The sequence below is a fragment of the Meles meles genome, chromosome 1, assembly GCF_922984935.1.
Source record: "Meles meles chromosome 1, mMelMel3.1 paternal haplotype, whole genome shotgun sequence".
Lineage (NCBI taxonomy): Eukaryota > Metazoa > Chordata > Mammalia > Carnivora > Mustelidae > Meles > Meles meles.
Genome location: NC_060066.1, coordinates 188,095,622 through 188,122,429, shown reverse-complemented (window position 1 = coordinate 188,122,429; position 26,808 = coordinate 188,095,622). Strand labels below are relative to the sequence as shown.

General features: G+C 42.5%; 1 protein-coding gene across 5 annotated transcripts; it reads right to left on the bottom strand.

The window, feature by feature from the left end:
* Nucleotides 1-1,607: 1,607 nt before the first annotated feature.
* On the bottom strand, nucleotides 1,608-26,545 carry MEAF6 (MYST/Esa1 associated factor 6). Of its 5 annotated transcripts, none has more exons than XR_006820481.1 (8): nucleotides 26,365-26,540; nucleotides 25,030-25,145; nucleotides 22,499-22,586; nucleotides 22,305-22,350; nucleotides 7,391-7,583; nucleotides 3,576-3,633; nucleotides 2,923-2,956; nucleotides 1,608-2,420 (listed from the first exon to the last, which is right to left on the bottom strand). XR_006820481.1 is itself a non-coding variant. In XM_046020392.1 (8 exons), the coding sequence occupies exons 1-8, from the start codon at nucleotides 26,479-26,481 to the stop codon at nucleotides 2,412-2,414; spliced, it is 606 nt and encodes a 201-aa protein (XP_045876348.1). In that variant the 5' UTR covers nucleotides 26,482-26,545; the 3' UTR covers nucleotides 1,608-2,411. The 5 variants fall into 5 exon arrangements, 4 of the variants coding, with proteins under 4 accessions (XP_045876348.1, XP_045876339.1, XP_045876362.1 ...); XM_046020392.1 differs by lacking the exon at nucleotides 3,576-3,633 and adding an exon at nucleotides 3,739-3,768 and having other exon boundaries at nucleotides 26,392-26,545; XM_046020383.1 differs by lacking the exon at nucleotides 3,576-3,633 and adding an exon at nucleotides 3,739-3,768.
* Between the last annotated feature and the right edge of the window lie 263 nt (nucleotides 26,546-26,808).

The window sequence follows — 26,808 nt, the reverse complement described above, 5'->3', positions numbered from 1 at the left end:
AAGCAAGCATACTTGAGACTCCCTTGGGAGCTGTGTACAGACACCATACTCCCAGGAGAAGACATGAAATAGACCTACCACGGGTCTGGATTTTTTTTCAGTGTCTTATAACCTCAAACAGGAGCTAAAGGCAACTTCTTCCTGTTGTGAAGGTAAGAAGCCTAAGGGCCTAAAGCAAAATACTATTCCAGACCCTGATAATGCGGTAAAGGCCTGCCTAGAAGGAAGTCCCTCTCATGGGTGCTGGCAGCCAGTCTGGCAGGGTCACTGGTCAGGTCTGAGTCTTTCAGACAAACTTAATTAATAACCAAAGCGACAAATATCACAAGCATGGTAGGCATCTCTTGGGGCTTCTGCCGAAATGTCTCCAATTTAGAGAACATAAGCACTCCCTCGTGACTTAAATATATTTAGTCTTTGGCCAGCTTACAGGAAAACTTGGGAGGTCCCCTAATCAATGACTGAAAACTTTACAGAGAAAACAAGTATAAAGCAAGCAGCCTACCCCTAACCATGATCACATACATACGTGTGTATTCATATACACAGGTATGTTTTTACATAATACAACTTTTTAAGAGCAATCCCACCAGATCTCAAGCAAATGTCAAAACTATGAGAGAAATACTCTCAGGTTTGCTGTGTACTCTCCTCTGGGCCACGGAGACCACAGGAAGCCCCACTTTTCTCTCCCAGGAAAGGAGAGAAACGGACAAAGGAAGGTATAGAAATCTTCTGGTCCCCATGGTTTTAAACTTTATAATTTTTTTTTCTTTTTTTAAGGATCAATCTAAATATAAGAAACTATTTTCATAAAAACATTAACATTGGAGTTCTTGCTACCAAAGACATCTAATTAGCCACAGAGTCAAAAAAAAAAAAAAAAAGAGTTTATTTGAGAACAAGAGTGAAAGCTTTTGCACATCTGACAAGGCAGACTCATTCTGCTCACAGATGCCATCTGTATTCAGCTCTACCAATACTATCACAAAGGAACATACTTGTTCTAACAAAGATATGGGCCTAAGTCAAGGACTATGACTAGACAGCATCGAAGGAAAGGTGGGGCCCCAAATCTTATCTCCTAGACCGATTCACAACATAGGATTTCAATTAAACACGCCTCATGCAGTGGTTCTCAAGCTGGCTTCTTATCAGAATCCCAGGGACTCTTTGGAAGGAAATCCCAGCCACTAGACTGCACCCCAGTCGGAGTCTCTGGGGGTGGGACCCAGGCACCAGCGGGTCCTTAAGCTTCCCAGGTGATTCCCGTGAGCAGCCGAGGTCAAGCCCCACTCCAGAGGCAGGTAATAGCTCAATAAACTGGCAAGCTCCCCAACCCGAGCAGCCCTGTGAGGTAGGGGGTCTGCTGGGCATCGCTAGCTCTCGCAGGTCCTCTCTCTCACTCTCCTCAAGAATTCCAAATGTTACCAGCTCTGGGGGTGATGCTGAGCCTTTCCATATACCTTAGTGATTTTTAGAGCAATTTTAATCAGGCAGATACCAGCAAAGAAAGAAAAATGGAAAAAGGAAGAAATTTCCATAAGGCATGATACGAATAAATAAGTGAAAAAACAATCTCAGGTTTAAAAGTAAAGCATGAGAAGTCAACACCTGTGAAATTTTATTTATATAAAAGAATAAAAATATCTATTTTAAAAGGATTGATTTAAACTTAGGTTTTTCAGCTTTTCCTGTTCCTTGAACATGAAACTGCTTCCAACGCAGAAAATTTAAGATAGGTAATTATTAAATAAACCCTCTTTACCTTCCCTCTGCAAAAACACAGAGCCAAGTTCCCCATTTTCTTTATGGTAAACCAGATTCTTTTCAGTTAAGAATGCTGGCAACTGCACAAAGTAGATAATCAGATACGCTGGCAGGAAGGTATGAGCTGTACAACGGCATTACAAAAAGTCCCCAAAGAAAAGAAGATGGTAAAAACAATAGAAAAATAATAAAACACAAACAAAATAAGAAAATGCCCGATATTTACAGCCTCCCTCTGAAACGTGACCTACGTTCTACCTTCAGCATAAAACAAAACCAGAGAACATTTCTTGATGGGTATCACAGATGAAGCTGGTGCCAGCCAGTTTGGGGGGGGGGGGGGGACACATTCATTCCAAGAAGGGAGAAATGCAGAGTTAGCAACTTGCTGGAATTATAACCATGTCTTGGTCTTCTTGCAGTTCTGTTACTAAAAATGACACACAGTAAATGATCCAATGTGGTCTTACAGAAATGACTTGTCACCACGTTTCAGAACAAACTATTCAGCGTCACAGGCACTGGGTCTGGGAAAGCAGAGGTGGATGGCTGCGCACTCAGGTGAGGGATATGTATCTTTGTGAGGTTGGAGGAAGGAAGCAGGGCTCTACAGCCTGGAAGCTTCTGCACTAATGAGTCTTCTAATAGTCCTGAAGAGAGAAAGAGAGAGTCCCAACTTACTCTCAGAACACTAGTTGGAACCTAAGAAAATAATCCATCAACAGCCCTGCTAGGGGATTGTTCTATTGCCAAAGATTCTAGTTCAAATATAACAGACAATTTCACATCTGAAACACTAATTCTGCCCTTATTAGGCTCCCTGAGCTCACTAATCCAAAACAAAACAAAAATAAAAACAACTAGTATTAACAACTCATTCTTTAATCAAAGGGAATTTTTCTTCAGTAAGAATGTGTGACCCCTCTCTCTAATCAAAAAACAAAACAAAACAAGAACCAACCAAACAACAACAACAAAAAAAGCAAAAAAACCACTAACACTTAAAAGTTGAAGTATATCCAATTGGATACCCCAGCCTTTAAAATGGAGAGTTGTAACCTGAGATTAGAACACTCAGCTCTGACGAGAACACATTTTTCTAATCATCTACAAAATCACCAGCCTCTCTGAAATGGTCTGGCTGATACTTACAGCTCGTGGTTTTTTGTTTAACTTCAGATCAATCCTGTGATAGAAAAGATAAAACATATTTGCATTTTAATTTACAAAAAGAGGGGCCAGGAATCAGCTACTGCATAGGGCACAAGCTATAACAAAGACTATTTGGTTAAGTAAAACCCACATTCTTCATTAGACTATGTCATATTTAGTTGTTTACCCAGATATCATTAAGCAAGTATTTAAAAACATAAGCAGATACTTTCGCCACAAGGCAAACTTAGATGACAGAAAGAAATATACAGCAGTTATGAAAGCCATATCATTTAAAAACTATATTCAAAACTACGCATTAAAGAGATTGGATTAAGAGGGCATGCTCTGTGTTAACGTGTTAGTTTTGTAACTATATCACTGATAATCACTGAGACACATAATGATTAAGAACAGGAAAGAGACTAGGAGTTTGTATTTCTGCACATGAAACACAAAAGAAATTAAATAAATTTCAATTTTTAAATCTTTCCAAAGCAAAATATCAAGATCTTAAACTATTAATCTCCTTATGAAGCAAAGCCAGAAAATCAATTTAAATGTGAATTAAAGGTTATCTATTTTTAAAGAAATTAAGATGCATAAAAGTGAAGTTTACTTAATTTTGCTTAAGTTATTAAATAAAATGTTACCTCCATCACGTTTTTCTGTTTTTAAAAAAAACTTCCCAGCCTAACCTAATATACATACCTACAATTAAACAGATAAACTATGGGTTAGAAAGGTCTCAAAAAGGCATATTGGTCTCTACACACTAAACAACACAGCACAAATACTAATTCAAATCAAACTTACTCAAAGTCATAATCAAACATGCCAGACGGGCTGAGGGGCAGCATTTGAAAGGAAGAAAGCAATAGAAATTAATATACTAATTGAATAAATTAGTCGATTAGCCACCCTAGCAAGATTCACAGAAACAAAATCAGCTTTAAGAATCTTAAGCCATAAAGTTTCAAACATCAAAGCACCAAAGATTCTGTGGTTGGGAGAGTCCCTTCCCTCACTGGATTTCATATCAGAAGAACAGACCAAGAAAGGAAAAGTTATTGCATTAGAAAACGAGGTACCTGCAGGCCGTCTATTAGCTCCCAGATTCAGAGTTAGAACTTTTAAAATACATAATTGTAGTGAAAAATATAAACAGCACATTAGAAGAAATAGAGAAAGAAGGGTTTAGTCATATAATGAAAGGGTGCTTTGAAGATAGTACTAACAATTCAGCACAATACACTTCGACTAACATGAAAGATAAAAACATTATACATTTTTTAAAAGAAAACATTCGGCAACTTTTAACCCAAGTCCTAAGTTCTAAGAATGTCCAGGGAACATGGTACTCTTTTTCTAGAGCATTTATCCTAGAAAGCCAAGGGTCAAATGAATAAACTTTGGTGACAGTCTTGTTCCAGAGGACTGCACAGTCCCATCACTTTGCCCCTGAACTGGTGATGGCAGGTAACTGTTTATGTCAGGGCTAGGATTAAGAACACCCAAATCTACAGCAACCCCCCCCCACCCCCTAAGACAAAAGAGAGCCGACATCCACAAGCACCTGAGCCTCAGGGATCTGGAAGGAACAGTGCAGGGGAGGAGGCTGTAAACAGGGCATCACTGCTAACAGGCCATGGTCTGGGCAGACCTCCAAAGCAAACATTAACCCTGAGCATGACTCCAGCTCTTTGGCTGGCTCCAACACCTTTCACACTGTAGACAGGTGCTGAAACAATATGCAAAATGCTCTATTTTCCTCCTGGCCCATGTTTGCAAGAGTGAAGCTGGAAGAAAGCGTAACTTCAGTATCTCTTAGGCAACCGCCTCACTTAAGTCATTTGTGGAAGAGTACGCAGCATACAAACCAGGAACCATCAAAAATTTAACTTTTCAGGACACCTGGCTGGCTCAGATGAAAGAGCCGGAAGAGACTCCTGATCTCGGGGTCGTGAGTTCGAGCCCCACAGTGGGTGTGGGGATTACTTCAAGTAAATAAAACTCCAAAAAAATTTAATTTTCAGCCTAACCTAAATTTGTTCACAAGTGAGACTGTACCTACTTAATGAAAATGTCACAAACTACCTAGAATTCTAGAGTTCTGTGTATTAGTAAAAACCTCTAAGAGCAGCTATAAGTTATTGTTTCTACTTTTTTCTTTAAAGTCACTGGGACTTATTATTCAGATAGCATATAAAATATACGAATTCAGAACACTGTGATCATTTATGAATGCTAAAAATTATTTGACATATATTCATATTCCTCAAGAGGACAAACCCGAAAGTTACTCCTTTTTGCTACAGTACAGTATTCACTTCTACTTTGCTTTACTCACCCCCACACAATGCCTGGCACATAGCAGACATTCAGACATCTGTTGAAATAATTCACTGTCGACTTTCTGAGAGTATCTGGGGCATGGCAAGTTGGGAGGAGAAACAAGTAGGGTACTGAATGCAAATGTACACGTGTGTGTGAACGAAGTGCTCCACTCTCCACCTTTCTACAAAGACAGGATTCGGGGACAAGGAGTTTGGACAGTTCCTGACTGAAGATGGTCAGAGAACCTTCACTGGCCCCTGAGGTGCCACTCTGGTGCACTGAATGTTTTTATACAGAAAGAAGGCAAATCAGCTCGACTCTGCTCCCTTGGAGCATGTAGGCGCCTACGGCCAATGGAAAAGGCCAGTCAGGTATTACACCAGAGGGATGACAAAAGGATCCTGCTTTCCAAACAGAAAACACCATTTGTGAAAGCAATAAATAATACCCCAGATCTTTATAAATCCTTCTATATTTCTGGAAGGAGTTAGCTCTAGGAGCCAGAGGAAAAAAGGGTAGGAAGGAGCAGTGTTCCTATGGAAACCTACTAGAAACCCACAGGAGGAAGTTAAGTTCATGTCTAATTCTCTTTTATCAGTCAGCTGATCATGGCATTAAAAAAGGGGGAAGTATCACCTACAATAAACAGTAGCTACCTATTGAATCACTAATGGAAAAAATGTCCCAGAAACTTTCAAGGAATTGTCCCCCTACTCTAGACACTGTGAAATAGGAAAAGAACCATTACTTTAAAATAGCACTGGAGTAAATTTAATAAAAGCAACACAGAACATGACATTTAAATTACCTTAACAATTTAAAAAAATAATTTAAGAGTCTAGCTCCCTGCTATTGCTTGTGATGAGCTAGCATTAGTCCTACCACAGTGATCAAATAGCCTATAACCTTACTAATCTTAAGATCTTGCTATTTCTTACTGCAGTCATGAGATTGGCATAGTGATTTTTGGTTTGCAGGAAAGTATTAAACAGTGATCTTGAGTCACTCTTTGGAGGAAATACTATTTCTGCAGTCTAAAAACCACTGCCACCACCGACAAGAAAAATTCTTTAAAAAACTAGAGAATCTGCTGATGCCTAGAAGGCTTAAACCAGTTCAAGTTCGTTCTATATTACCACCATGTGCCATAACCACGAAGCTAACAATGTGAATGCCTTGGGTGTGTGAAGGAATATCCCATAGGTCTGTAGAGCAACCCAACCCGAAGGGTACTGGAGGACAGGGAACCCCGCCACTCCTTGCTTGCATCCTTTCACCTCAGTATGTAAGCTCCCAAGAGGAGCAGGACAAAAGCCAGCCTATGGACACCTGGTTTTCACGCCTGCCAGAAGACAGTTTGAGGTCAGGGAAAGACTGCTCATTCTAGAAGCTATGCATCCCCCTGAGTACAGCTGTACAATTATGAGTTAATAGGCCCTGGCATTATCATACAAACCCCAGGCAGAGTGTAATGCTAAAATCCTCTCTGGGTGACACCTGACCTCTCTGTCCACTGATGTCATTCCTATCTCATTACACACTGTAAAAAACAAAAACACACACAGTGGACAAACATTATCTAGAAAGGTACTCTCATATCTTATAGACTTTATATTAATCCTCTCTGATATCTGAAATCAGCAATTATAGAGTTGTATAAAACAAAGAAATCATAAGCAATCAAACACTTACATTTAAAAAGAAAAAAAGGCGTGTCAGAGATCAGCTCTGTCTACCCACAAGGGAGTAAGTGTAAGCAGGGCCAGGATTAGGAGTAAAAGACTCTCTCCCACTTGGCAGCTTCCCAACATGTGCGAGTGCCATATTCTAAGTCCTATTCTACAGACTTCCCCTTTTCCTCCTCAGATTCAATATGGAATGAAATTCTTTACACCAAAACAGTGAGAAGGCTGTCTTCCTTCACTGTCACCCTAATGCCCACCCAGTCCTCCACTGGAGAAAACTTTGCCTGTCTCATTTGGACCAAAGCAATTTCTCCCCACCTGCAACAAAAAGACGGCACCAAGCCTGATGAGTTTTCACCCTAGTAAAGCCCCTTCGCAGCAATGATCATGGCTGCTCTGGGCAGGGGAGTAGGGGCAGCGGGGCGGGGGAGGTCCCTGCCACTGACCTGTGTCGGTTTTTATTCTTTCGTTTTTTATGGCTGCTGTGATGACTCCCTGAGGAAGTAGAAGAAGCAGCCTTCTGAGGCTTCACTCCCTGCACAGATCCGTCCAGATCCTCAGGGTCCTCCTGGCTGGGCTCATTCTCCTGATTGTGGAAGTCTGGAGAAGTATCACTTTCCGTCCCACTTCCTGGCTCTCCTGGAGGGAATAAACACAAGTCCCAGAAGCATCAGCAGCACTCCTCAGGCAGTCTGTCCGTCAGCTGGGCAAGATGTTGTTCAGCACTAACAGATAAAAAAAGTGATGACTTCCCATCTTCCAGGACCATACATTATAACGGACAGGAAAATACTTGCTGTCAAAGAAGATATGTGCAGTCAAAGCATCAAAGTTACTAGAGTTCCAGAAACTCAAGGAACCTGAAACAGTGTAACCAGAAGCTACCTACCTAAGGACAGATGGGGGATGGGACCATACAAGCAGGAGTCCCTCCTCTCGGCTGCATAAAGGTCACTTAAACAGCAAATACACTAATGCGATTAATGATTATACAAGAAGCCTGGGTTCCTTTCCCAAATGGTAAAGAAATCCTATCGAGGGGGAGCTCAAGAGGACAGGAGCCTCATTATTCTGAAAAGTCTTAAGAATAGTATTTAAGGGATGGCTGGATGGCTCAGTCCGTAAGCATCTGCCTTCAGTCATGATCCCAGGGTCCTGGCATTGAGCCCTGCATTGGGCTCCCAGCTCGGCGGGGTGACTGCTTCTCCCTCTCCCCCTGCCTGCACTATTTTTCTATCAAGTAAATGAATAAAAATCTTAAAAGAAAAAAAAAAAGTACTTAAAAAGTGGTAGTAATACTCTTCAGCGGACATACATTCCCAGTTTTAAAATTCTTTATATATATCAAGCAAATTCAAAAACAATTTACATAAATATGTATTTTTAAGAATAATTACATAGGAGTGCCTGGGTGGCTCAGTCGTTAAGCATCTGCCTTCCACTTAGGTCATGAGCCCCACATGGGACTCCCTGCTCCATGGGAAGTCTGCTTCTCCCTCTCCTCCTCCCCCTCTCCCTGCTTGTGGTCCCTTTCTCGCTATCAAATAAATAAAATCTTTTAAAAAAAAAAAAAAAAGAGGGGCACCTAGGTGGCTCAGTGGGTTAAAGCCTCTGCCTTCGGCTCAGATCATGATCCCAGAGTCCTGGGATCGAGCGCCACATTGGGCTCTCTGCTCAGCAGGGAGCCTGCTTCCCTTCCTCTCTCTGCCTACTTGTGATCCCTGTCTGTCAAATAAATAAATAAAATCTTAAAAAAAAAAAAAAGAATAATTACATATATTCTAGTAAAGGTATACCTATATTTTCCTGAAAGGAATTTCTTAAAACCATAATAGATAAGGATGGAAGAATACTTTCACTTGACTCAACTACTGAAGGAGCCCAAATATGTACATGGTTTCTTTTTCTTTTTATTTACTTTTTGTACACTATCAGTTTCTAAAAACTATCAAAAGGGGTTATGTGGACAACAGGACCAGGGACCAGTTTTCTTCTTCTTCTATTTTTGTATTATAAAGTGCTGGGAGGGGATTTCAAGTTGAGTCACACATGGGCACAAGAGTAAAAGAAAGAGACAGCCCCCAAAAAGCAGAAGGAAGCAGTGGAACCAGATCTCAGAAATCACAAGACCGTATTTTTTAACATGTCACAAGAGCAACAGAAGAGGGAGCTCTACGGCTATGAAGCTAGAAAAAGTATGCTGATGACTCCTGCTCCTAAACCAATTTCATATAAAAATTGGAAAACAAACTTCAAAACTTAGTACCCAAAACTAGAGTAACCAAGACTGCAGGTAAGAAGAGACATAGATCAACAGAATTCGAAGTCCAGATAAAACCTTTACAGTTACGGTCAAATGGCTTCGAAGGGTGACGAGACAATTCAATGAATCGTATTTTCGATAAATAAGGCTGGGACAAGTGGACATCCTCATAGGGGTCAGAATGAAGTCTGACCCCTATCTCACACCACACACAAAAATGAATTCAAAATGTATCAGAGGCCTAAATGTAAGAGCTAAAAACATAAAACTCTTAGAACCCACTTGATTAGGTAAATGGTTTCTTAGGTATGAGCACAGAAGGCAGCCTAACAAGAAAAAACACACAAGTATGTGAAGAAACTGGCACTCCCACACATTGCTGATGGGAACAGAAAATGGTACAGCCACCTGGAAACTGCTTGGCAGTACCTCAAAGCCTAAAGACAGACTTACCAAATGATCCTCCAATTCCACTCCCAGGTATATATCCAAGAAGAATGAAAACAGGTTCACACCAAACTTGTCATGAATATCCACAGCAGTATTAAACCTAGTAGCCAAATGACCACTAACCGATGAATACATAAATAAAATATGGTATATCCCTACAATGGAGTACTATTCAGCTTTAAAAAGAAATGTAATAGTAATACATGTTTTGTTTAGGGCTTTTTATTTTTCCTTGGTGTGATTATAGTGGTAAGAGCCTATCGTTTATAGAACTACCGTAACACGCAGCAATCCTATTTGTGGGTATTTATCCAAAAGAACTGAAATTGGGATTTTTGAAGAGACACCTGCACTCCCATGTCCACTGAAGCATTCATTATTCACATTACCCCAAGTGTGAAAACCACATGACACCCATCAATGGATGAATGGATAGAGAAAATGTGGTATATAAATATAGTGGAATGAATTAAAAAGTCTCAAAAAAAAGAAAAAAAGGAAGGAAATCTTGTCATACGTTACAACACGGATGAATCAGGAGATCACGCTGAATGAAATAAACCAGTAGCAGAAGAACAAATACCGCATGATTCTGTTTATGTAAGGTAGCTACAATAGCCACACTCAGGGAAGCAGAGAGTAGAATGGTGGCTGCCAAGGGGAAGGAGAAATGAAGAGTAGAAAGTTTCAGTTACACATGAACAGGCTCTAGAGATCTGCCATACAACACTGTACTGGGTAGTTAACAATACTATAGAGGGTACTTAAAAATCTGTAGAAGTCGGGGGACCTGGCTGGCTGAGTCGTAAGGGCACACAACTCTTAATCTCAGGTTGTGAGTTCAAGCCCCACACTGAATGTGGAGCCTACTCAAAAAAAAAAAAAAAAATCTGTGAACTCGTTTTTAACTTTTTTTTTTTTAAGATTTTATTTATTTATTTGAGAGATATTACAGAGGGAAAAGGAGAAGGTGACTCGCTGTTGAGCAGACAGCCCGATGTGGGCCTCAATCCCAGGACCCTGAAATCATGACCTGAACCGAAGGCAGATGCTTAACCGACTGAGCCATCCAGGCACACCTGTTTTTAGTGTTTTTACCACAGTTTAAAAAGCCTATCGTTTGGAGAGACATAAGAAACATGCATACAAGAAAATGGTATGGTGTCTAGAATTTTCCATGTAACGCAGAAGGTGGAAGTGACAGTAGGGGTATGGACGGAGCACGGAGCATGCTCTGGGATTTGGGGCAGTGTAATGGGTACAGCGGTTTGTTTTTTTACCTTATTTGCATAGATTCAAAAACTCACTTTAATAAAGAGTTAAAAAGTATTATTCGCTTTTCCCTGTAGTTTATTTCGATATCTATAACAGGCCCTCCCAAGGACTATAAGTGGTGATACCCTTTTTGGAAAGTCTAGGGTGTTTTCCAAAAACCAAAAACCAGTTCCCTAATTCTCCAGACACCAACAATTTGATTCCACTCTGACACTTATTACTGGAGTTAGGGCAGACACACAGGTTAAGGGCTCAGTCCCACGAGCATGCCTCCCTCACTTCAAATACCAGTCCCAAGTCCCAGGCCTCTCACACTTCTGACCAATGAGCTATTAAATCAGGGGGTACCCTAAACTCCCTCTTCAGGTTTCATAATTTCTACAATAGCCCCAAGAACTCAGGAATATGATTTATTTACTATTTCATGGTCTATTATAAAGGCTACAACTCAGCAACAGCTAAATACATAGGGCAAGGTATGGGGAGGGGCGGGAAGCTGCCATACCTTCTCTGGGCACACCACCTTCCTAGCACCTCACTTCGTTCACCAATAAAAGCTCCACAGTTTAGGGTTTCAGTTTTTATTTTTTTTTTTAAGATTTTGTTTATTTATTAGAGAGAGAGCATACACGCATGCTCACGGCAGGGCGGGGGCGGAAGAGGGAAGCACAGACTGTCCACTCAGCAGGGAGGCTGAGGCACGGCTCAATCCCAGGACCCTGAAATCATGACCTGAGCCAAAGACAGATGCTTAACCGACTGCGCCCCATAGTTTAGAGGTTTTTAAGGAAGTTTCATTATGCAGTCATGATTAAGTCATTGGCTACTGGTGATTAACTCAGTCACTAGCCCTCCTCCCCTGAGTTTTGGGATAGGGCTGAGAGTTCTAAGCCCCCATCCTTCGCACTCTCTAGGGGCCCCCAGTTCTCAGTCATCTCCATTAGTTCAACAATTTCTTCTGTATGCAGTGAATACTAGTCATTCTTATCACTCTGGAGATTCCAAGGGTTTTAGGAGCTGTGTGCCAGAGCAGGGGACAAAGACCTAATACGTATTTCCCACCACACCACAGAAAGTAACTGTGCTGTATTTATCAAAATCACCCTTTGACACAATAATGCCACTTCCGGGACACCATCCTATAGAAATAAAAAGCCCATTACAGGGGCGCCTGGGTGGCTCAGTGGATTAAGCCGCTGCCTTCGGCTCAGGTCATGATCTCAGGGTCCTGGGATCGAGCCCCGCATCGGGCTCTCTGCTCTGCAGGGAGCCTGCTTCCTCCTCTCTCTCTGCCTGCCTCTCTGCTTACTTGTGATCTCTGTCAAATAAATAAATAAAATCTTAAAAAAAAAAAAAAAAAAGCCCATTACAAACAAGTTAGTGTACGAGGAAGTTTCCTGCAACATTGTTTATAGTGGGGAAAGTGGAGAGTGTGAATTTGCACCAAGGGGGAGGAGGCACAACCAGACTGCTGGGTATTTTCAGCATCTGATAACAATGTGAGGTTGTAAAAATAACTAACAGAGTCCTAAATAGAAGCCTGGCCTGTTCTATACCCTTTACATAGATCATGCCTAAAGCCCTCACAGAAACCTCTGCAACTATGATGACCACTTACAGACAAGGGAACCGAGGAGGATGGAGTTTAAGAAATCTGCCCGAGGTCACACAGCTAATAAGGGAAAGAGTCGGGATTCATAGTTAAAGACAGTTTGGCTCCAAAGCCCATGCTCTTCATCAGTACTCTATACACTTCTATCTAGATGCGTTCAACCTGCAGGGGCATAGGTGAAAAGCAGATAAAATGTACTGCTGGATCCAATGCCTTTCTTTTAAAAAAGGAAAATCTCAATAGATGCAGAAAAGCATCTGACAAAGTACAGCATCCTTTCTTTTCTTTTCTTTTTTTTTTTCTAAAGATTTTATTTATTTGACAGACAGAGATCACAAGTAGGCAGAGAGGCAGGCAGAGAGGGGGCGGGGGGGAAGCAGGTTCCCTGCCAAGCAGAGAGCCCGATGCGGAGCTCGATCCCAGGACCCTGGGATCATGACCGGAGCCGAAGGCAGAGGCCTTAACCCACTTAGCGACCCAAGCGCCCCTACAGCATCCTTTCTTGATCAAAACTCTTCACAGTGTAGGGACAGAGGGTAAATACCCCGCTATCATAAAAGTCATCTATGAAAAACCCACAGCAAATTATCATTCTCACTGGGGAAAAACTAAGAGCTTTTCCCCTAAGGTCAGGAACACTGCAGGGATGTCCACTATCACCACTGGTATTCTACATAGTACTAGAAGTCCTAGCCTCAGCAATCAGACAACAAAAAGAAATAAAAGGCATCTGAATCAGCAAAGAAGAGGTCAAACTCTCACTCTTTGCAGATGATATGATACTTTATGTGAAAAACCCAAAAGACTCTACCCCAGTACTGCTAGAACTCATACAGGAATTCAGTTAAGTGTGAGAATATAACACAACGCACAGAAATCAGTTGCATTTCTCTACACCAAAAGCAAGACAGAAGAAAGAGAAATTAAGGAGTCGATTCCAATTACAATTGCACCCAAAACCATAAGATACTTAGGAATAAATCTAATCAAAGAGGCAAAGAATCTGTACTCAGAAAACTATAAAGTATTCATGAAAGAAACTGAGGAAGACACAAAGAAATGGAAAAATGTTCCATGTTCATGGATTGGAGAAACAAATATTGTGAAAATGTCTATGCTACCTAGAGCAATCCACTCATTTAATGCAATCTCTATCAAAATACCATCAATTTTTTTCAAAGAAATGGAACAAATAATCCCAAAATTTGTATAGAACCAGAAAAGACCCTGAATAGCTAGAAGAATGTTGAAAAAGAAAACCAAAGTTGGTGGCATCACAATTCCAGACTTCAAGCTCTATTACAAAGCTGTAATCATCAAGATAGTATGGTACTGGCACAAAAACAGACACACAGATCAATGGAACAGAACAGAGAGCCCAGAAATGGACCCTCAATTGTATGGTCAACTAATCTTCGACAAAGCAGGAAAGAATGTACAATGGAAAAAAAAGAGTCTCTTCAACATATGGTGTTCAGAAAATTGGACAGCCACATGCAGAAAAATGAAACTGACCATTTCCTTATACCACACACACAAATAGACTCAAAATGGATGAAAGACCTAAATGTGAGACAGGAATCCATCAAAATCCTTGAGGAGAACACAGGCAGCAACCTCTTCAACCTCACCCACAGCAACTTCTTCCTAGAAACAACACCAAAGCAAAGGGAAGCAAGGGCAAAAATGAACTATTGGGATGTCATCACTACAAAAATCTTTTGCACAGCAAAGGAAACAGTCAACAGAATCAAGACAACTGACTGAATGGGAGAAGATATTTACAAATGACATATCATATAAAGGGCTAGTATCCAAAATCTATAAAGAACTTATCAAACTCAACACCCAAAGAATAAATAATCTAAGTAAGAAATGGGCAGAGACACAAACAGACGTTTCTGCAAAGAAGACATCCAAATGGCCAACAGACACATGTAAGTGCTCCACATCACTTGGCATCAGGGAAATACAAATCAAAACTTCAATGAGATAACACCTCACACTAGTCAGAACAGCTAAAATTAACAAGTCAGGAAATGGCAAATGTTGGTGAGGATGCGGAGAAAGAGGAACCCTCCTACACTGTTGGTGAGAATGCAAGCTGGTGCAGCTATTCTGGCAAACTGTATGGAGGTTCCTCAAAAAGTTGAAAATAGAGCTATCCTATGACCCAGCAATCGCACTATTGGGTATTTACCCTAAAGACACAAATGTAGTGATCTAAAGGGGCACGTGCACCCCAATATTTATAGCAGCAATGTCCACAATAGCCACACTATGGAAAAAACCTAGATGTCCATCAATAGCTGAATGGATAAAGGAGATGTGGTGTGTGTGTGTGTATACACACACACACGCAAGCACGCACACACACACACACACACACACAGAGGAATATGCAGCCATCAAAAGATGAAATCTTGCCATTTGCAACGACATGGATGGAACCAGAGGTTATTATGCTAAGCAAAATTAAGTCAATCAGAGAAAGACAATTATATGATCTCAGTGATATGAGGAATCTGAGAAACAAGGCAGAGGATCATAGGGGAAAGGAAGGAAAAATGAAACAAGATGAAATCAGAGAGGGAGACAAACCATAAGAGACTCTTAATCTGAGGAAACAAACAGGGTTGCTGGAGGGGAGGGCAGTGGGAGGGATGGGGTGGCTGGGTGATGGACATGGGGGAGGGTATGCCCCATGGTGAGTGCTGTGAATCGTGTAAGACGGATGAATCACAGACCTGAACCCCTAAAAAATAATACGTTATATCTTAATAAAAACATTTTTTAAGTAATAAAACCCTTAAAAAAGTCCTGGAATAAATAAACAAACAAACAAAAAACCCCCCCAAAAAACGAATAAACAAACAACAAAAAAAAACCCTCCAAGTGAAAAAAAAAAAAACCAAAACCTAACTCTGTGTGTCTGCGTGTGTGTGTATGTGTGTGTGCGGTGTGTGAATGTGCAGGAGGCTGTGTTAGGACGATATCAAGCTGTTAATGTTGGTTACCTCAGAAAGTTGGGGCTGAAGTAGAACACGAGGTAATTAACCTATTTCATATTCACCTCTAAATAGTCTGACTGAATAAAATCAGAATATAATCCTTTCCTAATTAAAAAAAATACTCTAACAAAATATAAAAAGATAAGTCTAAAATGGGGGCGCCTGGGTGGCTCAGTGGATTAAGCCGCTGCCTTCGGCTCAGGTCATGATCTCAGGGTCCTGGGATCGAGCCCCGCATCGGGCTCTCTGCTCCGCAGGGAGCCTGCTTCCTCCTCTCTCTCTGCCTGCCTTTCTGCCTGCTTGTGATCTCTCTCTCTGCCAAATAAATAAATAAAATATTTAAAAAAAAAAAAAAAAAGATAAGTCTAAAATGGAGACCTATGATCAGGACAGTCTTCTCCTCCCATAGCCACTCCTGTTTTTATGTAGGTTAAAAAAATGTCATCTCTAAAACTGCAAATGGCAAGGCACTGGTGAGGGAGGGAACAGGCTGATGGGGCATGAGCTCACCAACGCTTTGGATCATAGGCAGGGTGACAGAAGGGGCACAGGACTGAGTAGGCGGCTGGGCAAAGGAAGAGAGGATGAGCTAAAAAGGCGGGAGACAAGTCAGAAAGGTAAGTTAGATACAGCAACTTCTGCCTTAACTGCAATTCTGTTAAATGACATTAGTGAACCAAACCAACTGTTTCCTCATTTCGGACCCGCTTGCTAAGGGAGGACTGAGTAAATGGATGAGCCGGTCATATTCTGGCGGCACCCATGGGCAAACACATACGAAAGAGTGTAAAATCGAATCAAAGCTCTGGGAATGGAGAATCCACCTGTGTTACTTCTCTGAAGAGAGAACATCCCCGGCAGTAACCGGTGTCCCAAAGGACAGATACGGATATTAAGCACCACGGGAGCCAGAGAAAAAAGAGTGAATTATTCAGGAAAAGCTTCACGGAGGAGGTGGAATTTAAGCTGGACCCTGAAAATGAGAAGCCAAAATAAGTACAAAAAATAGCACAAGTGAAAGCGCAGAGACAAGAAAACACCAGGTACACTTGGGCCAAATGAACGAAACAACATCTCTTAAGCAGATGGCTTGAGAAATGAGAAGTGAAATAGCACGACAGGGTAAGGAAGAGCCATGAGTGTCGGATTAAGGGATCTGACCTAAAGAGACAGTGTGAGATGATGGTTAAAAGAACTGACTGGTCGCTTAACCTTTCAGACCCTGTTTCTCCACCCATAAAATGGGAACTCTTTCTCTACACTGAAAATCTCTTAGAGACCAGGCACTGCGGTCAACGCTGGAGCTACAGCGATACTCCCTACTTTCAAGCCTATAATCTATCCTTCGAGAAGTAGCTTTGAGGAATAAATGAGATCAATGCAAGTGGCTGCGTAGTATCTAGAACACATAAGTGTTCAAGTCTCAGTATCCCTGAGATCTACAAACATGCAAGTCAAATTCTCAACAGTAAATAATTTGCCGTAAAATAGTCGATAGCAGGACATAAGATAAAGTCATCGAGTATTTCTAAACAGAGAAGTGACATCAAACGACGAATGTTTTCTGAGTTCTCTATACAAACCTGTGTTTTAGGATTATTGGACTCGAAGTGGTTTATAAGAGGGGCTGCAGCCAGGGAGACCACATTAAACACTGTTAAAATACAAAGCGTGACCACAAAGAAAGAATTTTTTTTTTTAGATTTTATTTATTTTTATTTATCTATTTTCATTTTATTTATTTTAATATTTATTTATTTATTTATTTGAGAGAGAGAGTAAAAGAGACAGAACACAAGAAGGGGGAGGGTCAGAGGGAGAAGCAAACTCCCTGCTGAGCAGGAAGCCTGATGCAGGGCTCGAATCTGAGACTCTAGGATCATGACCCGAGCTGAAGGCAGACCTTAACCGACTGAGCCAACCAGGTGCCCCAATAATTGTCTTTTCTTGGCTCATGGAAGTGAGAGCAAAAGGGGTGGGTTACAACACCCCAAAGTACAGCAGTGAGTCAATCAACCCTATGATGCTGTCGCCAGGAAAAGACACGTAACTTCATTTCTCACTGACATGTAAGTAAGCTACTTGGCTTTAGAGTAAAGAATGCCAGATTTTGATTAAGTGTAATACACCTACAAATGAGATACTCTAATTATTTAAACAACAACAACAACAACTACAAAACACCTACTGAATAGTGCCAAGGCACTAATATTGATCAGCACAAAAACTTTAAAGGATGAAAGAAAGAATCCCAACTATGCTTCATGCAGCCATTTATTTATCCACTGGAATGATTTAAATGCTGAGGAAAGATCTGGTTTGATGAAAACTTCAGAGGAGTCTGGTAAAACAAACAGTAGAAACTAGGCTGATCCTTTAAAGGAAACTGGATAAAATCTGGCTGTTTGCTTTTCTTTCAGTAATTTGCATAAAATTCCCCTTTGGGGATCCTGCTAATCTACTCTATCATGCTAGTTTAGGTACATAAGTCAAAGGAAGCAGAAAGTAATACATTTTTAAAAAAGTTTTCAGAATGGTTTGAACTCCAAAATCCTTGAGATCTAAGAATGTGTAACTCAAAATTCTAAGAGAAAAGAATGCGTACTTCATCACCATTAAAAATCAAGAACCAGGAGTCATTCCACAAGATTTGTTAATACAGAAATTCTGAGACATTGGAGAGATTCTGTACAAAGGAAAAAGAGCAAAAGGTGAAGCAGACCATTCCTCTTCATGGAATTAAAGCTTGGTTTGATTCACTTGGGTCTTTCAGGGACCCTCAACTTGGTTTAGATGTCTAAACACCCAGTAGAAGAAAACATAAAGTCTTTGAAAGATGGCACCTTCTTCCTCACCCTCAAGTTATTCTATAAATACTTGAGGTTACAATGAATAGTACACAGTCAAAAATAACCAGGAATAAATAAATAATATAAATAATATTAATAAATAAATAAACAGGAAAATTAGACTTTATGAGAAATAACCCGTGGAAGCAACAGACAACACAAACATCTTGAAGGACTTCAGAGGTTGAAATTAAACACAGAATATGCAACAACCGGGCTCACTTTGCTTAAAGAAGTAAAATAAAGTTTAAACTTTTTTTTTTTTTTTTAATTTATTTATTTGAGAGAGAGACAGTGAGAGAGAGCATGAGAAGGGAGAAGGTCAGAGGGAGAAGCAGACTCCCCATGGAGCTGGGAGCCCGATGTGGGTCTTGATCCCAGGACTCCGGGATCATGACCTGAGCCGAAGGCAGTTGCTTAACCAACTGAGCCACCCAGGTGCCCTAAAATAAAGTTTAAAAATAGTTTTGGTTTTTTTTTTAAGATTTTTTAAAAAAGATTTTATTTATTTATTTGACATGGAGACAGTGAGCGAGAAAGAGAGACAAAGAGTAAGCCAAGCAGGGGGAACAACAGGCAGGGGAGAAGGAGGCTCCCTACCGAGCAAGGAGCCCTATGTGGGGCTCAATCCCAGAACCCTAGGATCATAACCTGAGCCAAAGGCAGCTGCTTAACCAACTGAGCCACCCAGTTGCCCCCAAAAAATCAAGGAAAGGTTTAACAGCAAATCAGACTCAAATGAAAGATTTGTGAACTGGCGGGAGGCCCAAGGGCAAAGACAAGACATGGAAAGGCTAATAAAAGACATAAAGGATACAAGGAGAGAGTTTAACATACATGTAAGCAGAGAAGTGGAAGAGATGGGACAGAGCTCAGAGCAAATGCAATATATGAAGAGGTAATTTCTGGGAAATTTCCAGAACTGATGAAAAATACCAAGGCACCATTTCAAGAAGTCCAATGAAACCCAATCAGATAATTACAAAGAAATTCATACATAGGGGCTCCTGGGTGGCTCAGTGGGTTAGGCCTCTGCCTTTGGCTCAGGTCATGATCTCAGGGTCCTGGGATCGAGCCCCACATCGGGCTCTCTGCTCAGCAGGGAGCTCGCCCCCACCCCCGGCCTCTTTGCCTACTTGTGATCTCTCTGTCAAATAAACAAAATCTTTAAAAAAAAAAATCATACTTTCATACTTAGACACACTGTAGGTGACTACAGAAAATCAAAATGAAAATAAACTAAAAAAATAGCAGTAAGGGGGCACCTGGGTTGCTCAGTCGGTTAAGCATCCAACCCTTGATTTTGGCTCAGGTCATGATCTCAGGTTCTTGAGACAGAGCCCCATGTTGGACTCTGTGCCCAGCAGGGAGTCTGCTTGAGATTCTCTCTCCCTCTGTGTCCCCCTCCCAAAAGAACAGCAGGAGAAAACAGTAATGACAGGTGGTGAGATGGAACAGACAGAACCCAACAATTACTTTAAAGGGGTTCTGACCATTTGAACTGATAAACTCCAATATTTATGTAATTCTCTATTCTAAAAAGAATTCAAAGCAGTTTACCAAGATTCATATAACAAAATCAACTTAAAATGAGACAAGTAAAACAAAGAGGAATAGAAGACTTAAGTAAGCTGGATGCAACACTAAGATTCATTCCCAAAATGCATGCTATACATTTATACTTGCTTGCTAGAGGAGAACCACTAAACATTCAAGCACCTGCACAAAGAAACAGGCCATTACCAGATATTCAGTAAAAACCAACCAGCTGTTCAAGGAAAATAACTATTCCTTTTTTTTTTTTTTTAAGATTTATTTATTTATTTGAGAGAAGAGAGACAGAGTGTGCATGTGTGTGAGTGGGGGGACGGCGGGACATAGGGAGAGAAGAGGGAGAGAATCAGACTCCCAGCTGAGTGGGCTTGATCTCACCACCCCGAGATCATGACCGGAGCCAAAATCAAGAGGCAGAGGCTCAACCAACTGAGCCACTCAGAGTCCCCTCAGGGAAAGCAACTATTCCTAAAAATCATGATAATTAGTAATGACAGTAAACACCTGTAACATTCTCTTACAATAAATACAGTAGCACATTTAACAGGACCAAAATGTAATTCATCAAATGCAATGTGATAGGGAAGACCAAGAAATACCACTCTGACATATGCCAGGGACGTGGCTCAAATCAAGGGGAAGATCTCAGGGGAATGGATGGCCTACACCTGCTTCAGAAAACCTTCAATACATAAGTGCTTGTCTCAGCCAAGCTTCTGCAAGCTGAGGTTTTAAAACTCATCTCCTCACGAGTATCTAGGTGCAGCCATTCTGTGTGGGTAGTTAAGACCAAAGCCAGATGTTGAACCACCCACCAGGACAGGAGGAGGATTATGGGCTTTCGTGAGGAGTCAGACATCATTCCATTTCAACTCACACGAACGAGGTCCAGGGTGTTCCTTAACCAGTCTTATGACTTCAGAAAGCAGACAATACTAGCGCTACATTCTACAAGTGGCAATTAACTGAAAAGAAATAAGATTTAACTTATTTAAGCCACAGTAAAAGAAAAATCAAAAGGACTCGGTATAATTGACTGGTTGGCAGAAAGGAATCAACGATGTCTTCAGGGATGAATGAGGGAGAATAGAAGTACTATAAGAGAAAAACTGAGCAGACAAGTTTTGAAAGAAACAGAACAATTCAGTTTTAGATAAAATGTATGAGCTTGAATATCTGAGCAGAAATGACTAGAAGATATTTCCCAGAATTTTCTAGATATTTAGAAATCTGTACACAGAGATAAAAATCAAAGTCACTGAGTAGTTCTAATTCTCAAACTACCAAAATGGATTTTCCTCAAATAACTGGCCCAGTGCAAACACAACTGGATCCCACAAGATAGACCACCTGATCATGATCTCAGGGTTCTGGGATCGAGCCCCGCATTGGGTTCTCTGCTTGGCAGGGAGCCTGCTTCTCCCTCTCTCTGCCTGCCTCTCTGTCCACTTGTGATCCCTCTGTCAAGTAAACAAAATCTTAAAAAAAACAAAAACACCTGAAAGAAGCACACAGCCACAATACAAACAGCGGGTTATGTTTCAGAGTGGCCTAGTGCACAGGCAGTGTCCAACACAGATAGCTCCATAGTCTGACTCAGAGAAATAAATGTACAGATCTATATCCCATCACTAAACATTAGAATAGAATTAGACTATACGGCTTACCTACAGAGAACGATACAATTTCTTTACAAAGTAAATACTATCTACTCTGCGTTTTATATTTATATTTAAGAACACACAGGTACAGGGGCGCCTGGGTGGCTCAGTTGGTTAAGCCACTGCCTTTGGCTCGGGTTATGATCCCGGGGTCCTGGGATCGAGTCCCACATGGGGCTCTCTGCTCAGCAGGGAGCCTGCTTCTCCCCCTCCCCTCTCTGCCTGCCTCTCTGCCTACTTCTGATCTGTCTGTCAAATAAATAAAATCTTAAAAAAAAAAAAAAACACACAGGTACATTCTGTTCCCAGGATGAGATTCTCCTAAGAATTATTAAACTGGGGACATGGAGATTTATCATATATGTCTGAAATTTTCCATGATAAAAGGTTTTCTTTTTAAATTAAACAAACAAATGAAACAAAACAAAAAAACTCCCTAACACTTATCAGCAAGGAAGACATATCTTTGTGTCTTTGAGCAGCTAGAGTCAACCTCTCATGACAGATGAGGCAGGAGGGACATGGTTTCCTCCTCAAAAAAAAAAAAAAAAAAAAAAAAGAGGAAAAAAAGACATGATTAAGGAGACTCAAAAGGATTCCTAACTTCTAGGCTGAATAGGAGTTAAATATAAGGGTTATTGTGGCTTAAAAATAAAGTAATAAAAAAGTAAAAAAATAGACTTACTCTTTTCAATGAGCTGATCCTGAACTCCTGCCAACGCACTTACTGCCTAAAAGAAAAAAAACACCCGTTACTAGAAAAATTATCACAGACCTCCAGAGAGCACTCAGACAGCAGGGAAAGAGAAAACTCGCAGAAATTTAACTGAGGTGTTCCTCTGAGATGGGCCATAGCAGAGCTCCCCCCACCTCACTTACAGCTGCTGAAGTAACTGAGGATTTACTGAAGAGCCGCTCAGCTTCCTTAAACTTCCGGTTCCTTCGATCATTTTTGCTATTGGAGTTTCTAAAACACACACAAGAAACTCATAAGCACCAAGCCGTATCTATGGCTCAAGCTGAGGACAGCCTAGGCCTATGTAAGGAACTCTCTCTCTCATTGTCTCTCTTTTTTAAATTACCAACTTTCAGACGGAAATGCCTCCAACACCGTTTGGACTGACCAAAAAGACCTTTACGCTGAACGCCTACACAGACACCAACAGTTTCCAATACATGGCAGGGGCTCCACTGGACATCACTTACTTGGTTCCCAGTCACTCTATTTTTAATATGTATTTATTTTGATACTTATTAAAAACAAGTAGCAGAGACTAGTGGTATGAAATGTTTGTCACATAAGCTTAACTGGAAAAATTTAATGAACATCCCTCTGTCTACATGTAGGGCAAACCAAGCACTGAAAGGATAATGATGGTCACCAGTCTGTATGTTTATGATGTACGTACTTTTCTGTGTACATTTCTGTGTATATTTCAGTAAGTTCAGAGTAAAAAATATGCCTCTACAGTAAAAAAGTGACAGCACTACATTCCAACACACTGTGTTTTTTTTTTAATCCACTGGTCTCTAGTGATACTAAAAAGAGAGGGCCAGAGATAGAGAACGAAAGGGAGAGAAGATATGAAGGGAAGATTCTTCCTTCCAAATGCCAGTAGTCCGCATACAAGGATCAGAATCAGCAGTATATTAAGTGAGTCAGGTAAAAATCAACAGTGGATATTAAAACCACTGAATAAAAACTTGGAGGAGCAATATATTCACACTGTCTAAAAGTACAGTCTCCAATCACAAAGAGAAAAAAATGAATTTTTACAAGGGAGAAATCATATGCTCAAACTTCGTACCAGTAATGGGACAATATGACATTATGTGCCTCCCAATCAAATAGAGGTAAATGAGACACCAGGCATACAAGTCACTTATGTAACATTTTTGCCAAAAATCCTTAAAGGATCTCTCATGAGGCCACAAACAGAAAAATCTGGAATTGAGGCATTCTATAAGACCATGTCATGAACAACTTTGCCATCAAAAAGAGTAGGAGACTCTCCTAAATGAAGAGATGAAAGAGTAGTAACAGCCAAATACAATGCGTGAACACCGGATGATCAAAACAAGGCAGCAAAGAATGTTGGGGACAATTTGGGGAAATTGAATAGACTACAGTAGGTGATACTATTAGTGTAACGCTAATTTTCTATGTGTGATAATTGTGGTTAGGTAAGAAAAATATTCTCAGGAGGTAACTGCTGACATAATTATGGGCAAAGTGTGATGCTCTCTGCTTAAATGATTGGCAAAAAAAAGGGGGGGGAGGGAAAATATAACTATAAAGGGGTAGTAGGCAGGAATCTTTGTGGTGATCAAACACTTCTGTATCTTTTTTTTTTTTTTTTAAAGATTTTATTTATTTGATAGAGAGACACACAGCGAGAGGGAACATAAGCAGGGGGAGTGGGAGAGGGAGAAGCAGGCTTCCCGCCAAGCAGGGAGCCCAATGTGGGGCTTGATCCCAGGACCCTGGGACCATGACCTGAGCCGAAGGCAGACGCTTAACAACTGAGCCACCCAGGCGCCCCAGCACTTTTGAATCTTGACTGCAGTGGTGCTTACAGGAATCTATACACAGTGGCAGAACTACACATACACTTTGTACCAATGTCAGTTTCCTGAGTTTGATATTCTACTACAGTTACATAAGACCCAACCACTGGGGAAGACTGGGTGACGGGTACATGGGAGAGGGGAGGGGCAGAAAAGAGAGAGAGAATCTTGAGGAGGCTCCATACCCGGTATAGAGCCCAACTTGGGGCTCGATCCCACAACCCTGAGAACATGAGCAGAAATCAAGAGATGGACGCTTAACGGACAGAGCCCCCCCAGGTGCCTCTAAAAATTTTAAGTAGAGCTACAGGTGTGTGTGTGTTTATATACATTAGAGAGAAAGCAAATGTGGCAACATGGTAACAACTGATGAATGCAGGTGAAGGGTATCAAGTGTGCACAATACTATTTCAACTCGAAGTGTCTCAAATTTGAAAATTTTTGAAAAACTTGGGCAGTTTTCAAGAATAGTTATTACTAAATAAAATTGTGTTATGGTTGGCACACAGGTGTGGTGAATCTTATAAAGGTCAAACCTGTGACTGAGTAAAAAAAAAATGGAAAACACACACAGTGATATGTCAGGTACTGTCATTTGCTGCACTTTGTTTATGCCTCACACAACCCTGTTCCAGGGGCTCGACTTTCCCCATTTCCCAGATGTTAGGATTTGTCCACGGTTACTCTGTGAGGCAGAGGCTGAGCCAGAGTCCAAGCTGAACCCCACACGACTTTCTACACCACCACTCTACTACTGCCCCCTGCCAGGTTGCTAGCAAGAACACAGTCCAAAAAACAATCAGTAGGGCACAATGCCAACACCACAGGCTTCTGACACTCACTTCTGGTTGGTCAGATACCGATCCCAGCCACGAATAATATTGCCATACATCTGAGTGTCTTCCAGGTAGCTTCCTTCAAAGGCATAGATCTGTCTCTCCAAGTTTGCCAGTGTTTCCTGGGAGATGAAAAACAAGGAAATGGATAATGCCTTTTAAATGCAAAAGTTAACTCTGACCAAACCAAACTCTGAATATCAGCCTTAGACATTCAAGCTCCACTACACTAAGCCACCCCTTTTGGAAAGACAAGACATGGGGAGAGGAAGGCTATTTTAGGCTAAGACAGTCTAGACCTTAGACCTGTCTTGTTGGAGTCCTTTGAGAATAGAAGGGAAGGTACAGGCCCTGTCTCTGAAAAAATGTGCAAAATTCTGCATATACTTCGGAGGGCTCGTGGAAAAGCCTGTCAAGAACCCCCGCTAAGGCAGAACGTGAGCAGTCTCCACTCCCACGCACCAAGGTACTGCTACTGGGGAGAGGAAAGGGTGAGCAGCCTTCCAGCGCCAACTCGCTCCCCTCCCTGCAGGTACTGAGAACGCCAGCAATGGGCTGTCAGTTGCCATGGAAACCTGGAAGGGCAGCTTCAGGTGACATGGCTCTCCCCGGTGCCCAAGCCTAAACGCGGGGGGGAGGGGATGGCCACCAGAGTGCCTGGAACCCTGGGTGCATGTCCCAGTTCTCAGTTCCCTGAACTGAGTCCTTTCCCCTCGCCTGTCACCTTCTAGATGTTCCCCAAAACATCACAGCCATGCCCGTCAAAAACCCCATCCAACGCATCTCCTAGTCCTCAAAAGGACATGCGCCCCTCCATCCTCCAAAGGCCGGACTGGATGACTGGGTCCCCATCCCACACTCGCCCCCCACCACACCCCCTCAGCCCACTGGCAAGCCCGAACAGGTGGCTTACGGCCCCCCAGACACTCCCGAACCCACCCCTCAAAGACCACAGACCTGCCCGCCCTCATCCACCCCGCAAAAGCCAAGGGCACAACCGCCCCCATTCCCAAAGCTCAGAGACACTCGCCTTCCTCGAGCTTCCATACTGAAGCCCCCACCCCAGGCGCCATCCCTCCTCCACGCCCCCACCGGCCCCGGCCCCTTTCCCCTCCCGCGCTCCGTGCCCCGCCCCCCGCCCCGGCCCGGGCCCGTACCCGGGCCCCTGCCCTGACTCCCCCGCTCCGGAGCTGCGCTGCCAGCACCGTGAGGTCAGCGGGCCGCGGAACGCGCAGCCGGCCTCAGGCCGCCGGCTCCCGGCCGCCGCGTTGCGCCGGGGGAATAACGGCCTGGCGCGATCGGGCCGAGGCCTGGAGGCAGGGAAGGGCGCGGAGCCCGCACCGAGCGCCCCCGCGCTCGGCCCCTCACCGCCAGCTCCTGCTTCCGCTTCACGAGCTCCGCCAGCTCCCGCCGGGTGTCCGGGATCTGCGGCGGCGCCGCCTTGTTGTGCATCGCCATGTTGGGCTGAGGCGGGCGGCGGCGGCGGCGGCGGCGGCGGCGGCGGCAGCGCCAGGCTGGGGGCGGTCCCTGTGCGGCACCGCCCGCCAGGGGGCGCCCGCGCCGCACTGCGCCTGCGCGCGCGGTTCCGGAGCGGGGCGCCGCGGCGCAGCGCTGGAGGCCCTCGGGTTCGCGCGCGCCCCTCGTGGACGGGCCGATGATGGGCCCAGCTCCGCGTCCTAGCCGCTGGTGGCTCCTAGGCGGCCGGCTGTGCGTCACAGACACCCCAAATTCACCCTGTCCAAAACCAGGCTCCTCCCAGGTCACCTCAGTGAATGACTTGACCTG